At 41.8% G+C, this 15,899-nt stretch overlaps 1 protein-coding gene across 2 annotated transcripts in view; it reads right to left on the reverse strand.

The window, feature by feature from the left end:
• The window catches only part of CHN2 (chimerin 2), a 290,524-nt gene that overhangs the window by 36,090 nt on the left and 238,535 nt on the right, over nt 1-15,899 (reverse strand). Inside the window, exon 1 of one of the 2 annotated variants that reach the window (XM_012735900.3) lies at nt 5,520-6,329. The exons of the other annotated variant lie outside the window; for it this stretch is intronic. Coding sequence (XP_012591354.1) covers nt 5,520-5,615 — 96 coding nt within the window. The 5' untranslated portion in view covers nt 5,616-6,329. Of the gene's footprint in view, nt 1-5,519; nt 6,330-15,899 lie in introns of those variants that run through there. 2 annotated transcript variants of the gene reach the window in all.

A 15,899-nucleotide genomic window follows, 5' to 3' on the forward strand; every position in this document is an offset into this window, starting at 1 on the left:
CTCACCTAGGTAGCCTGCTCTATTTTTTAGAATAGTCCGGCATCATTTCAACATGTCTACATTTTCACCAACATTCACATTCTAACTCAAAATGCCACCCTTTCCTAAAAGACTTCTCCAATCTCCCCGTGGGAGGCAAGCCCTCTCCTCTGAAATCCCATAGCGTTTTATCTACATTTTCCTATTGCATTTCTCACTTTCTATCTTGCATGAGAGTGATTTAGAACAAAACTTATCCCCTGTCACACTGAAAACTCATTGTGATGTGCTCTATGCCTAAGTTACCTTTGTTTCCCCCTACAAGAGTGTACAAAGGACACCTCACCACAGTGGGAACTAACTATAAGTTGCTAGGAAGCACCTGTGCATGTAGGGAGCCAGGGTTGTGCAGGAAGGTGTACAAAGGTGCCTACATGACGTGGGGTTTCCTGCCCCATCCTGTGATCACCCATCCCCTGCCTTGGCTTCCAAGGACCAGGTTCATTCCAGGTGTCTGCTGTCTTGATGGGCTCCACCAGACTCCTTAGGTTCCTCTTCCCATCCTCCAACCCTGATAATGGCTACCACTAATGGGGTTAAAGTGAAGGCTTGGCATATCTTTGAAAGGCTTCCAATCCTTTCAGGCATTATCCTAAAGGTAAAAGGGTGAAGAGCAGGAAAAAAGAGTCCTTTCCCAAACTTTCACTGCTAGTCAATCAAGAGAGACCTTCTGATGGCAAGCCATTTTGAGTAAGAACAAATTCTTTGACCTGGTCTAGATGAATCATATGAATATACAGTTTTATTTATTTATTTATTTTAAATATACAATTTTAGAATCTGATCAAAATAACTCTGTAAATGGAATGTGTGCAAAAGGGGTCTCCTTCTCCTTTTGGTCTATGGCTGGTTGAATCCAAGGAGATTTAATATTTTCTTTTGTGTCTGTGCCTTTGCTTATAACAAGTAATTTTTATTTCTATTTGTGACAGTGATTTCTTTTTCAGATATTTATTCAATAGAATCGACCCAAACACAAGACACATTCAGACACGAGAAGGAACCACACACTGTTCCCTTAAAGATGCTTCTTTGCAGGGGACAGTAAGTGTTAGCCTTTGAGCGAGCAGTATTGTGCGCAGAGTAGATGACCTCAGATCACCCTCCTATTAAAGGAAAAATGATTACAAAAATCTCTTGGTAGAAACTTCCCTCTTAAATAACCCCATCACATAGAGCTCTTCTTTATCTAAGCTCCCCAAGGACAGCTCCTTGGTTTCTTTTGTATCTTCCACAATCTCTAATACAGTGCTCTCTATACACAGCGGACACTTAAGACTTTTGCTGACCATCTTCTTCCAACAAAAATTTCTATCTGACCTATTTTTATCTATGCATTCATTAGATGAAGCATATTTCCCTACATACTCTGTTTACACCAGGGATTCTCACTGGAACTACTGACATTTAGAGCTGGATAATCCTTTGTCGTGGGGGTTGCCCTATGTGGTGTAGGACATTCTTTGTCTCTATTCACCAGATGCCAGTAGAACTCCCAATTATGATAATTAAAACTGTTTCCAGACATTGCCAACTATGCCTCGGAAGGCAAAATTGCCCCCCGTTGAGAATATCTGAGTTAAATAGATAACACAAATATTTATAGCATGCTTACTGCATACCAAGTATTATACTAAGCACTTTGCATGTTTTGGCTCACATAAGATTTAAAACCTTTTGAGGTAGGTACTGTTACAATGACCCCTGTTTTAGAGATGAGGAAATGGGAACTGAGGGTTTCGGTGGTGGAATACAGGCACAGCTAATGAGGTCAATACTCTCCCCACCCCCCAAGAACAAGTTTCTTTATTTTTCTTAATTGTAGTAAAATATACATAATATAAAAGTTAAAATTATAACGATCTTAAAGTGTATAATATTTTAGCACTTAGTGTATTCACAATGTTCTGTGACCATCACCATGACCTATCTACTTCATCATCCCAAAATAAATCCCTGTACCCGCCAGCACTCACTCCCTATTCTCTTCTCCCCCGGTCCCTGGAAATCACCAATCTGCTTTCTGTCTCTATGAATTTACCTTTACTGAATATTCCATATAAAGGGCATCATACAATATATGGCTTTTTGTGTCTGGCTTATTTCACTTAGCAAATGTCTACAGGTTTGCGTATGTTGCAGCAGGTATCAGTACTTCATTCCTCTTCACTGCTGAACAATAATGCATTGTATGGATATACCACATGTCTTTTACCCACTTAGCAGGTAATGGACATTTAGATTGTTTTCACCTTTTGCCTATCATGCATAGTGCTACTGAAAACATTCTTGTACAAGTTTTGTTTGAACGCTTGTTTTCAATTCTTTTGAATATACACTAAATCTACGCTTTTAACCACCCTCTAAACTTCCTCTCATTCCAATAATATTCACAGTAAAACATATCCAGGGATTGAATGCCAAAACTGCTCTCTTCCCCATTATTAGCCTGTTAACAACTAGCTGGGCTGTGTGTTTTCTGGACTGGTTTTTAAAGAGGAGACTTTGGTTCTCCCTGGGCCTTCTGTGCCTAAGGCACTACTTAGGATACTTTTAGAAGGAGGTGGGACTATAAATAAATGGTGAAATAAGCTCACCACTTCCCTTTTTCTTTTTTTATAAATAAGGGTTGGGATTCTATTTTCCGAGGCCTCTTCTTTCTCTCTATGATTTGGATCCTGGACACAAGAAGGAATCGGGTATAAGGAGAAGGCAATGAAAGATTGTCAGATGAAGGCGAGAGGCAAGGATGGGTCAAGGGGCAGGAAGACCAGAGAAAACACCCCCCTTAGGGAGTGAATGTACATGTATAGGGCCCAGGAAAAAGGGGTGGTAGGAGAAGCCTGCACTGACTTTAAAAACTTCGCATCATAAGCCCAGAGGAAACCTCAAAAGTTCATCCAATCAAGGCCTCCTTCTCCGTCTGGCTTCAGGCAGGACTACCTCTCAGCCTCCAGGGACCACAGCGGTCTGCCTCATTAGTACCAATTTCTAGAGACGGTGATTTGGCATCAGCCTACAATCCTTCCATAGACATCAGATAAATTCCATCCCTGTGTTTTGAGAGGGCTCATGGAAAATGTCATTGTCAGTCCCTGGATAGTCTCTCCCACTATTCCAAACCCAGTGTTTGTACTGCTGAGCCCTTTAAATGTCTGTTTCTTGAGTCTGAATCTCACTCAGCTATTTATTGCTCGACTACATCCCTGCTACGGACACTTCCCTGCGGCTGCAGCTTCATGGCAGTGCATGAAATGAAAATCGATATGACTGATGATGAGGAGAGTGTGGTGAGAAGGGTATTCTAGTGTCCTGCTGGTGTGTGAATTGGCTTGTGTAGGGGAAAAAAGTCAGTGATGTGTCAAGTTTATGGGTGTTGATCCAATGATTCTGTTTGTAGGATTCTTTTAAGAAGGTCTTCAGAGAAAGATTTAGATAGATATATTGAGAGACATAGAGGGATATCCAACAAAATGATATTATCAAGAAGTGAGAAAAAAGCCTAAACAGTCAAGATAAGGGAAAAGTTAAATAAATTACAGTATATATTTGCAAACTATATATCTGATAAAGGGCTAATAACCAGAATCTACAAGGAACTCAAGCAAATCAGCAGGAAAAAAACAAACAACCCCAGTAAAAAGTAGTCCAAAGACATGAACAGAAGCTTTTCAAAAGAAGATAGACAAATGACCAATAAATGCTCAATGTCACTAATCAGGGAAACACAAATTAAAACCACAATGAGGTATGACCTTTCCCCAGCTAGAATGGCTTTGATGAAAAAGTACAAAAACAATAGCTACTGGCATGGATGCAGAGAGAAAGGAACACTTACACACTGTTAGTGGGACTTTAAATTAGTACAATCTCTATGGAAAACAGTATGGAGATTCCTCAAAGAACTAAAAGAACCTGCCATTTGATCTAACAATCCACTACTGGGTATTTACCCAAAGGAAAAGAAGCCATTTTATCAAAAAGATATCTGCACTTGAATGTTTATTGCAGCATAATTCACAATTGAAAAGGTGTGGAATCAACCCAAGTGCACATCAATTCATGAGTAGATTAATAAAATGTGGTAAATGTATGCTACGTAATACTACTGAGCCATGAAGAAAGATGTTAAGATTAAGGCCTTTTGCGACAATCTGGATGGAACTGAAGACCATTATCCTGAGTGAAGTATCTAAAGAATGGAAAAATACCACATGTACTCGCTATTAAATTGGAACTAACTGATGAGCACAGGGAAGAGAGGGAAGTAAAACTCTGTGGAAATCAAGCAGGCGGCAGGGGAGGAGGGGAGGGGATGGGCAAAAACCTACCTAATGGGTACAAAGAACTATCTGGGTGATGGGGACAGTTAAAACCCTGACTCAAGCATAACAAAATCGATTCATGTAACCAAAAACATTTGTACCCCCATAATATTTTGAAATTAAAAAAAAATTTAAAAATAATAAAAAGAAAAACAAAGTAAAAAAAAAAAAGAAGAAGAAAACTCACCAAAATATCTCCAACACACCAAACTGCTGAAGATAAGCAGCAGTTATATCTGGGTAGAGAAATTTTAATTTACATTTATTTTCCTCTGTATTCTTTCCTCTATTTTTTGAGTTCCTCACAATGGTTATGTTCTCATCCCATTATTCCAAAATGATTTTTAAAGTACATTATAAAACCTTTATTAGATTAACTGTGCATAGATAAATTCTCAACCTTTGAGCGCATTGAATCCCACCTCCTCTTTTTTTAGATGAAGAGACCGAGGGCCAGAGTGGTTCGATGACTGCCCCTCAACGCGGAGCTGCTCTGCTGCTAGATCCAGAAGCAGATGCAGACCCCAGGTTCTCCGGTGTCTGACCCCTACAGCCAGTGCTCCCCACCCCTGGCAGGCATCAGAACCCCAGGAGAGCTTGTTGGAACACCAACTGCCAGGCCAACTCCAGAGTTTCTGGTTCAGTCAATATGAGATCAGGCCCAAGAATCTGCATTTCTAACAGCTTCCCAGGTGGTACTGACATTGTTGGTCCTGGGACCATGCTTTGAGGACCCTGTTTTATGCTCCCCATTGCCCTGCCTGATAATTAGAATCATCTGGGGAACAATCCCCTCCACCCCCCACCCCCACACAAACCACGAACCATGCTCAAGGTCTACCTCTGACTAATTAAATCCAAATTTCTGGGGATGGGGCCCAGACTCTAAAAATCCCTCCAGGGGATTTTAATGTGCTCCCAGAACTGAGAGTCACCACACTAATCTCAAGTGCTTCAGTTCAGGGGGATTGTTAAAAACAAAGAAAGTATAAATGTGGTTGATGCTATTGAACAAATTCCCCCCTTCCCAAAGGAATCAATATCTTTTCAAATACAAAATGTGATCGTGTTTCTGCTCATGCTCACCCCACCACCCCTCCCATCATGCTACTTAAAACTTCTATGAACTCTTAAGGTAAAGGCAAATATCCGTACCATGGCTTCCGGGGGCCGGTGGGGGCTGGCGCCTGCCACCTTTCCAGTCTCACCTCCTCCCACTTTCCTGCTGTCCCCTTGAGAATGCATAACCATACACCTATTAGTATGAGTTTAAAATTATGACCTAGCACCCCTCCTGCTAGCCTGCTGGCTTTATGAGATCAGATAATGTGTGTGCCTTTCATCACAATTAAAGCCCCAGTGCCATATGTGGAGCCCCGTTCAAAGTAGGTGCTTACTAAATTTGCCAAATGAATGAATGAATGGCCATAGCTGCCAGGTATCTTGAGGTCAGGGGACCACACTAGAGGCTTATCAGTGTCACTACCTAGTAAACTTACTCTTGGTAGCCTCCAGTATAAAATCCAGGGGCTGTGCCCTTTGGAGTTTCCTTTGGGTCAAACTGTCATGTTTCTGGCATCACAACAAGAAAGGGTGGTGGAAGCAGGGGACCATGCACCAGGGTCAGTCCCAGGCCTTAAGGAACAAGGCCAGGCTTGGGACTAGAATAATGTCAAAAGTAACATCATGTATTTGTGGAGTATGCTACATATATGAATCTTTCCTCTATCAGGAAAGTAGAGTGGGTGTCGTTATTCTCATTTAACAGATGAGCAAACCGAGCTGCTAATAGACCGAGAATCAGGTTTCCTGATGTTCTTCCCATGGAAATCCCTGGCACAGCAGGGATAAGCAGGTCAGTGGTGTTGGCTACTCGCAGCCCCCTGACTCAAAGACTTATTCCTCTTCTCTGTTCCTAGAGGAATTTTACAAACTTTTAAAGCTTAAAAAAAAAAAACAAAAACTTTTGAAACTATTCATAGTTCTATTAACTCTATCCCTGGTGACTAGCATGATGCCAACACTGGCTTGGCACTCAGGGAAGCTTTGTTGCATGAAAAATAAACATGTCTGCTTTTGAGAGGTCCTTCTATCTTCCTTAGCGTCCCTCAAAGTGACTTCTAACTATAAGAAGAGTTAGTATGCCTTCCTTTCCCCTTAGACAATGGATTCACTCTCTGCACACAGGTCTGGGGTTCAGTGTTCCCGTCATGTCCCTGGGCTGCACGTTGTTTCCCCAAAGCTACAAAATGTTAAATCCTGCCCAGTTCCAGGGACACTTAGCAAAATGCTGCAGCTATTCATTCGGCCAAGGATGGTGGTGGGAAATCTTATTTTTCTTTGTTTCCACCCATTATAGATCACACTTAAATCCTTTCAATGGCTGGATAGTGGTATACTGAATATCTGCTTGCTACTTGTTATTTCAGTGTCTTTTATAGACATAGATACACATAACGTATATCTTTGTGTATATGAAGGGCATCTACCTGGGTTTTGAGGGTGCTGGTGGATGAAGAGGCAGAGGGATGTCCACGCTGGGTTTTGCTGTGGAGCTGCACATCTGGTTCTCTATTCCCGTTGGCAAGTGAAAAAAACCAGAAATGCTAAGTGGAATAAGCTCCGACTGCTGAACGATAATCAAAGGGGTAGTTTTCTTTTATCGACACTCCTAAACCCAGCCCGTTTGATCCTATGCACTTTGAACACTCTCTCATTCTGCCAAATAAATCTTCCTTGCTCTTCCTAAGAACTGCCCTGTGTTCGCTATATTCTTTGCTTGCGGTTTTCAGTCCTGAAAGAGGAGGACAACAAAGACGTATGATTAAACTGCAAACTTATTCCCATGACTGTTAAAGAAATGGGAAAGACCAGGTTGGGACCCTGCCATCCTTCCTGCCAGTGGGCTAATTAAAGCTGTATAATCCTGGTTTCATTCGAGTCCATTTAAGCATCAGGTGTCAAGGCTGACCTGGCTCACTCCTGAAACTGCTGCTGACCTCCCAGCCTGCTGTGTTCTGGTTCCAGGCAGAGAGGCCTTTGTCTCTGACGGCGCAACATGCCCAGCTGCTGCTCCAACTGTTCTCCAGGGACAGATGGCCCCTCTCAATGGGAGAGAGACACAAAAGCACTGAAGGAACGGTCTCACTGTCTCTCCGAGAATGCAATTCACTTCATTCAAAATAGTCACAATTCACCCCAAACTGAAGGGCCTGTGTGGGCTCTAAATTGGACCGAAGTACCTTGTTTAGAAATGAATAAAGAACCTGATGCTTTTTGGGTGGGTGGATTGTGCAGTGCTGGAATTGCTGTCTTTCCCATATAATTTCTCCAGCTGTTTTACTGAGACTGAGATCTAAGCTTTTGGCTAATGACTGATGTTTTTCATGGATTCTTTAGATGTAGAAACAGGGGGCACTCCACATCGCAGAGGAAGACTAGGTTTTGTTAAGCAGCTCACACATTTGAACATGTTGTTGTTTGCTTTTTTGTTGTTTGGTTTTCGTGTGCAGTTTTTGAGAGAATAAACAACAACATATTTTATGTCTGAGTGTATTAATCCATTTCCTTAAACAAGAATTTTGAAAATCTTACTCAAATTTCTTAAATGCCAAACTTAAGAAAGCACGGTAGGGTTATTGTTTGAGAGAATGGAACATTTGTCAAGTCAAGCTCCTTAAAACTTCTGTGAAACTAAGACCCAAGTAATGTAAAATTTAAGGGGAAGCAGCTATTACAAAGTTCTCAGCTGTCATTTTTCTTCCTGCCCCAGGTTACTCTCTGCTCATATTCGGTATTCATCTCCTTTTCTTTGTATTTTCTTTGCTGTCAACATGACTCTCCACCTCTGGCCAAAAAAATAAGTGCCTCAAATGATTGACATATGGGTTTTATTACAAAGGTCAAGACACTCAATTTCTGGCCCAACTGCATAGTGGGCCCCGAGTGTCTTTCTCTAGCTTGTCCTCCCTCCCTGCCTCTGTTGCTCACTCCTTGAGCCTGAGAAATCTCTGCCAGAGGCCACACATTTGCCAAATTGCATTTTCTTGTCACACTACACTATGGCAATTTGCAGAGCAATACAGAGTGTACCTAACAGAGCCTCCGGCTTCTTTCCACCAGGTTCTTTGGTCAGCAATTGAGTAAGGTGTATCTTTATCTGCAGAAAAAAATCAAATTAACCAGTTGTGTTCTGTATGTGAACTATCCCATGTTGTCAACAAGAGAGAAAACTATTAATGTTTTTCAAAATTTCACCATTAAAAATATAATATCTCTAGTCCCCTACTGTACTGCTCACAGTGAACGATCACCCAAACAAAATAGTCCTTGATGCCATTCACAGCTGAGAAGCTGACAATGCCCAGCGTAGTTTCTGGGGATATTTAGGAACTTGGTAGTGCTGAGACATGGACACTTGCACATTCCAAATAGACTCTAAGGTTATTTCTGGTTTCCTCTGCGAATGGCGACTGGAGATTTTCACACTCTACAATTGGACCTCATACTTGTATACTATGTTGGGAAGACCAGCCTTATACCAAGTACATGGCCCTATTATCCCTTTCCAGCTGGAATGTCAGAGTATGTGTGATGATGCAGACATCTCACACAGCCACTGCCTGCTGTGGGCAGAGAAACTACTGTCATGTTAGTGTGCAAGCATGAATATTGTGCAAGCAGAATAAGGTAGTTCAGTCTGAAATGACCACATCCAATTTGACCTCAGGGTTATTTTAATGCAATAAAATTATTCTTGGATATGCTGCAAATATAGCTCCTCCTTCCTTTCCTTTCTCTCTTCCTTCCTTCTTTCAGCAAATATTTATTGAGCATCTATTATTTAATCAGGCACTGTATTAGGCCAGTGGGATAGAGCTGTGAACAACTGACAAAAATCTCTGCCTTCTTGGAGAACAGACAATAAACAAAACTACTAAGCATATTATATATTATTTAGAAAGCGGTAAGTGCTATGAAGAACAAAGCAAGAACACAAAATAGAGAGTGACGAGTTGGGAGGTTCCCATTTAAATTAGGGTGGCCAGGAAAGGCCTCACTGAGAAGGTGACATTTGGGCAAACACTGACAGAGGGTGGCAGGTGAGCCAGGTTGGTATCTGGAGGAAGAGCATTCCAGGCAGAGGCTACAGCAAATGCAAAAGCCACAAGATAGGAGCAAACGTGGCATGTTCAAGAAACAGCAAAGACCAAGAGTGCTGCAGTGTTGTGCTAGGAGATGAGGTGGGCGACCTAGGATCTCTAGGAGACAATGGGACTTCCACTTTTACTCCCAACGATGTGAGCAGCTGCCACGGAGTTCTGCACAGAGCTGTGGTATGATCTGAGTCACTTTACAAAAGCATTGCTCTGCCTTCTGTGTTGAGGACCATAGGAGGACAAGGGTACAAGCAGGAGAGCAGTTAAAAGCTACTGCAAGAATCCAGAAAGGGGAGACAGTGGCTTGGGCCAGTGAGGGAGCAGAGGAGCTGGATGAGGTGGTCAGAATATCATTTCACGGTAGAGTCTGTAGAATTAGCTCACAGATTGGATGTGAAGTGCACAAGAAAAAGAGAATCCCAGGATAATGGCACAGTTTGGGGCCTGACCAACCAGGTAGCCGACATTTCCATAGAATGAGATGAAGGCGACACTAGGAGTAAGAGTGAGGCAGAAGGTCAGGCCCTCCATTCTGTAATGCACGTTAACATCAAGTAACGGTTGGACACATAAACCTGGAGTCCCGGGGAGAGATGGGTGCTGGAGATCTACTTTTGGGTACTATCATTGGTAGATGGATTTTAGAGGAGGAAAGTGAATGGAGATGGACAACAGCAGAGACCCCAGGACTAGGTCCTGGGCCACTCCAACCTTTAAGAGGTCACAAAATTGAGAAGGACCTAGCCAAAGAGAAACACCAGGAAAGTTTGATATCCTGGAAGCCAAGTGGAAAGACGATCAACTGTGGCCAATGCTGCTGGTAGGTCAGGTGTGATGGGGACTGAGCAGGCCCCACGGGGTTGGCATCACAAGTGAGTGTTCACTTTGGCAAGATCAGTTCCCAGGAGCAGTGGGGAAATCCGAGTGCAGGTGCTTTAGGAATGGGAGGTGAGCACTGTAGAGCCAGCGCTCGGGAGTGCTAGAGAACAAAGGGGGCAGTGGAAAGGGTAGGGTTGGGGGTAGATCCACAGAGCCTGCTTTTCTTTTCCTTTTAAGAAAGAAAAAAAGCCAGCGGGATGTCCCCTGCCCATCATAAAACCACAGCCCATGTAATAAAGAGTCTGACTCCATTTCTGGCGTTTGACTTGCTCGCAGTTTACAAATCAACAAGAAGGCCAGTGCGCTCCTCCCTTGGTGCGGTGGGAAGTTCAAACCATGCAAGCCCTGATGGTATGAGAGCTTTCATCCACCTCCACCTCCTAACCATCATAGCACCCTAAGCCATTGTGCCCCCAGAGTCTCTCAAGCCATTTTTGGACTTGATTAGAGGTCTGTCCTGCTCCCATCAAGAAAATCTCATTGTATGAACAATAAAACTCTACACATCTGTTTGGTGCATGTATGGCATCATTAGTCTCAACACCAAACCAAAATTTGGGGTGAGGGGTCCATTTGACCTCTGTGAAGTGGCCACAGCAGCCCGCAGCAGCTGGACAGCACCTGAGATACAGTCTGTGTCTCCTCCCCCTCCCCCACATGTTTCCAATGCTCTGAACCCAGGACTCATTCTTTGAAGACGTCATATTCTCTTGTGAAGCTGTATCTCTGCACACAGGGTCCTTACCACATAAAACATAAGTCATATTAGAATCATGTAAGCAATGAAATAGAAAAAGAAACCGTAACAATTACTAAACCCAAGAATGTGCCAGGCACATTAACCATATTCCCATTTAATCTGTACAATAGTCCTATGTATTATTACCCCCATTTCAAATATGAGCAAACTGAGCCTGAGAGCTCTCACTATTCAAGCTTGCAAAGCTAATAACGAGGATTTCCATCCAGAACTAGCTGCTTCCAGAGTTCCTACTCTTAAACTTCATGTGATTTTGCCTCCACATATTTGTTCCAGAGTAGGATGTAATATCCTAAGAACCCTTGATTCACATTTTCAAATCTCTTTAGTAGCAAGAACCACAAAGAGCACTAACAAAGGTTTATAATATAAATAAATGCATCCGTCTGGTCTACCCCATATCCTAGAGACTTGCCCAGATTATCATAGCCAGTTTGTTGTAAAGCCAGGTCCCTGAACTGAAGGCCTAAGCTCTTTCTACTGTGCAACAACAGGTCTGATCAATATCCATGTTCCCAGACTGTACAAGTTAAAGAAGCCACACACACACACACACACACACACACACACACACAGAGGCAGGAAATTGCCAGACAACATACATTGTTAAAATTATCTTAGAAAGTAATTTGGTCATGTGTATCAAGAATTTCAAAATGTTATTACCCTTTAAGATTCAGTAATTTAATTTCTAAGAATCTATCCTAAGGAAATGATTCTAAACACAGAAAGGCAGTAATAGCAGCATTATTTCTAATATTAAAAATGGAATATATTGTGCATGTCCTAATATCAGGAAATAACTAAGTAAGTATGACACTCATGCAACAATCAAAATGATGTTTGTGAAGAGTATACAATAATATGGCTATAATATGCTTCGTGAAAAAAGCAGAATACAAATGATTACCATACTATGTTTAAAGATACATTTTTTTAAATCCTAATGCATAGGAAATCATTGCAAGGAAATAGATCAATGTATATATATGTTTCTTTACCTTTCAAAATTCCTTTATTTATATTATCTTTATCATTAGAATAAGGAAAACAGTAACATTTTGCCATAGAGAAACAAAAACATTTACCTCCAGTTTGCATTAGCTTTGTTTTGCATTTGTGCTAGAAGGTCTTTACTTTAGGGGAAAAAATGAAGTAAGTTCTAAACACAACTAGAAACTGAGTAAGTCTAAAGTATGAGCGCCTTTTGTGGTAGGGATCTCACAGCTGGAATATATTCACAGAAACTCTCAGAGGTGCAAAACGAGTGATTAAGTAACATTAATTGAAAGTGAAAACTCTTAATCTAGCAGGTATTAAGGAAGGATTCACACTCTGTGGGACCTAAAACATGCTATTTTATGGCCTCTATTGATAGAAATTAAATCTTTCCAAAATGCAAGAGAGATCTTTGTTTCCTGTAAAAACATGATTTAGCTGAAATCCCTGAGGATATTTTCACCTTGAGCCAAGAGAACTAAAAGTTTTAAAATAAAAATACTGTATCATGCTGCTTTAATCATATATATTATTATTTGCAAAAGTCAGGAGATAAAAGAATAATGAGTAAGTATTATCATGTTTATATACCAAATTTTCTTAAATAAATGTATCCAGACCTGTAAAATTACATCTCAGTATATGTAATATAGCTATGAGAATTTGAGCTTTTGTAATATTTCAGTGATGATTTGGGATGAAATAACTTCATTTTAAATAACTCAAAAGTTTTCTAGCTTAATTTTTTAACCTCAATCATAATAACATAGCTCCATTTAAATTTTTTTTGTTAATAACTAAATGTTTCCAGACATCTTCTGAAGAGTTATTTAAGAAGCTAGCATTGTAATTGGCCATGTGCTATTTCAGTTTAAAATACTGTGTGCTTATCAAACTCATGGTCAGAGAAATGGCAATTAAACTCTAAACATGGTGAAAACTTTTGTTTGCCAAGAATTCCTTGTTGGGAGTGAGAACTCTGGAGTTAAGCTATCTGGGTTAAAATCCCTGCTTCAACCCTTCCCAAATGGGTGACCTTGTGCCAAGTTATTTAACCTCTTTGTGCTTCATTTCCTCCAATGTGAGATGTGGATAATAACAGCAGGTCCCTTATAGAGGATTAAAAGTGCAATTTAAGTTATATAATGGATGTTACTCAAACCCATGCCTGGCACTATTTTATATATGTGTATGCACATATAACTTAATGACTAACTTTTGTGATTGTTCAGGTAATGTTTTCAAAGTAAGGCCTAATTTTTGGAAGGTGCTGACCTTTCAGTTTAACTAAGACTACCTTTATTTCATGTAATATGGGGGAAAAAAGTCCCTTTCTGTCTTGTCACAATTCGTAAACATATGGTCATTTCAATTTGATCAGAATCAACAGAGAGCTGAGAAGCAGCAGGAAGAATTTAATCATAAATGGCAATTCTAGGAAGGCATTTGGTGGAAGGGACATGAAGTTACACTGAAGATGTGTAAATGCTGCAAAAGCAGGCTGTGTCCTGAAACATTTTGATGCTATCAGAAGGAAAAAAGCAAGAAGGGTGTGTTTTAGGATGTGAATTGACAAAAACAAACAGAATGAAGGATTAGATTATAGCTCCTGTTGGTCCTGGGCTCCATCCAGGGCTGCATTTGGGGAAGAGCCTCCCATACTCTTGGACAAAGTTACAAACAACAGCAGGGCAACCTGTGACCGTCCCTGTGGGCTCAAAATCTTTACTCTCAGCTTCCTCACCCTGCACGTGTAACTGGGTGTTGGAAGCAGATGGAGTGCCTTGCTCCTGTGATACAGCAGGCTTCTCTGGAGACGTGCAAAACTGATGACACATTTCTAAGCGCAAACATCAGCTACACGCAGCAGTCACCTGGCCATTCTGAGTGTATCAGGAATAACCATTTTCAAAAGAAAGTCTCTCCAAATCCACCCTTATGAATGGTTCTTAGACTTCTCACAGGACGCTAAGCATATTTGTGCTGACCCACTTCTGTTAACATCTACTCACGTTTCAAATTAGTGTTTCTTAAAATACCAGTTACCACCAGTTGTTCTGCGATTAAATGTGTTTGGAAAATTCTACATATATCCCTTTCTTGGAGAATAACCATTTAGATCACTATTTAAAACTATCAGCATTTTCCAAACTTATTTATAAGGTCAATGAATATCCAGCAGCATTGGTGTTTGGGCAACTGATACTTAACTTCGGGACTGTTGTTGATTAAAACAGATAATACACATAGTTTCTAGTGCCCCAAACACATGAAGGGCTCTATAAAGCTCAGCTGTGATTATTATTATTAATAACTACTCTTTAAATAAGCTTAGTTAGCAGTCCCGTTGTATCACAAACAATGCACACGGAATTAGACTGGCACTGGTTTTGCCAGCAGGCCCTAGGTGACATGGTGGGGAGTGAAGATGGTTATTAAGTGTCCTTTTTCTTCCATGTGGTGAGCCATTCAGGGCCAGTGGATGAGGTGACACCAGTTCAAGGTAAGCACAGGATTACTGGCCCCAGTTGTCAGCATAAAGTGCATTTCAGGTAGGTCAGTTCCAAGCAGGCAGGGCGGGAAGCACTACCTCTGGGCACTCAGTCCCAGGTTTGTACCTCAGCAGAACTTGGACACATCTCTGGTTCTCATGGGGCTCTCAGAGTTGCCATGGTGTCTTCTTGCTGGACAGAGCCCAGGGTGTCATCTGAATCCCAGCATTCCACATGATGACCCCTTCAGCTCCCTGGTGCCAGTGAGTCTGAAGTCCCAAGATCTCCAGGTCCTGACCTCAGGCTCTGAAATGTACCTTATTTTCTAAAGCCTCCCCCACCCCACCCAATGGATAAGAAATAGTCTCTTAAAGAGGTCCTTTAGCCCTAAGTGATATTTCAACAATGTGAATCCGCAGGAAACTGCCCTTTTACTGTTTGCCCTGAGCGCTTCCAGAAAACTGTTGCACTCTGGCAAAACACAAAAGCCAACTGCCAAGATGCTAAGGAGGAGGAGTGCATGTGCAGGGAGGGTGGAGGCCTGGAGGTGTCACTGCTCTGGGTGTGCTTGCCCACTGCCGGCTGTGCATCTGCACAACTGCTTTGCTCTGGTTTCTTAACATGGGCTCTGTTGCTGCATTAGGAAGGCTCCCTGCCCTGCCATTGGTCTAGCTGGTGCTACAGGTTCCTCTCTCAAAATTGGCAGAACCTAAGAGGAGCACTGAATTCAGAAAAGAAGTGAATGTGCCACATTGCCAGCACATTCCAGGTGTGATGGGAGGCTGGGGGGGGTGGAATTCTTCCCTCCCCAAAAGCAAGCGATATGTGTCAATGAAAAAGATGCTCAAAAGGTGATAAAATGAGTTAAAGTGAGATTACCTTCTGTTGGGATTCTATGGGTCAGTTTCTAAGAACTAGGAGTGTGGGGTTTTAAAAATGACTGCAAAAGTCTTTTACATTCCTCCTACTAGATGTGGGGTATATGTCTCTTCCTCGGGAATCTGGATGGACTTGTAATTACTTCCACTAACAGACAATGATGGAGGTATTTCTGTGTGGCTCCCGAGGCCAGGTCATAAAAGGCAAGGAAGCTTCTGCCTTGTTCACTGGAGCCATGAGCTGTCATGTAGGAAGTTCAACTCGCCCAAGGCTGCCATGTTTGGCAGAAGCATAAGCTACATGGAGAGGCCTCATGTGGGCACTCCTACAGACAGTGCAGCTGAGTTCTGCGTGCATGTCCCCAAGC

This window comes from Microcebus murinus, chromosome 9 (genome assembly GCF_040939455.1).
Source record: "Microcebus murinus isolate Inina chromosome 9, M.murinus_Inina_mat1.0, whole genome shotgun sequence".
Lineage (NCBI taxonomy): Eukaryota > Metazoa > Chordata > Mammalia > Primates > Cheirogaleidae > Microcebus > Microcebus murinus.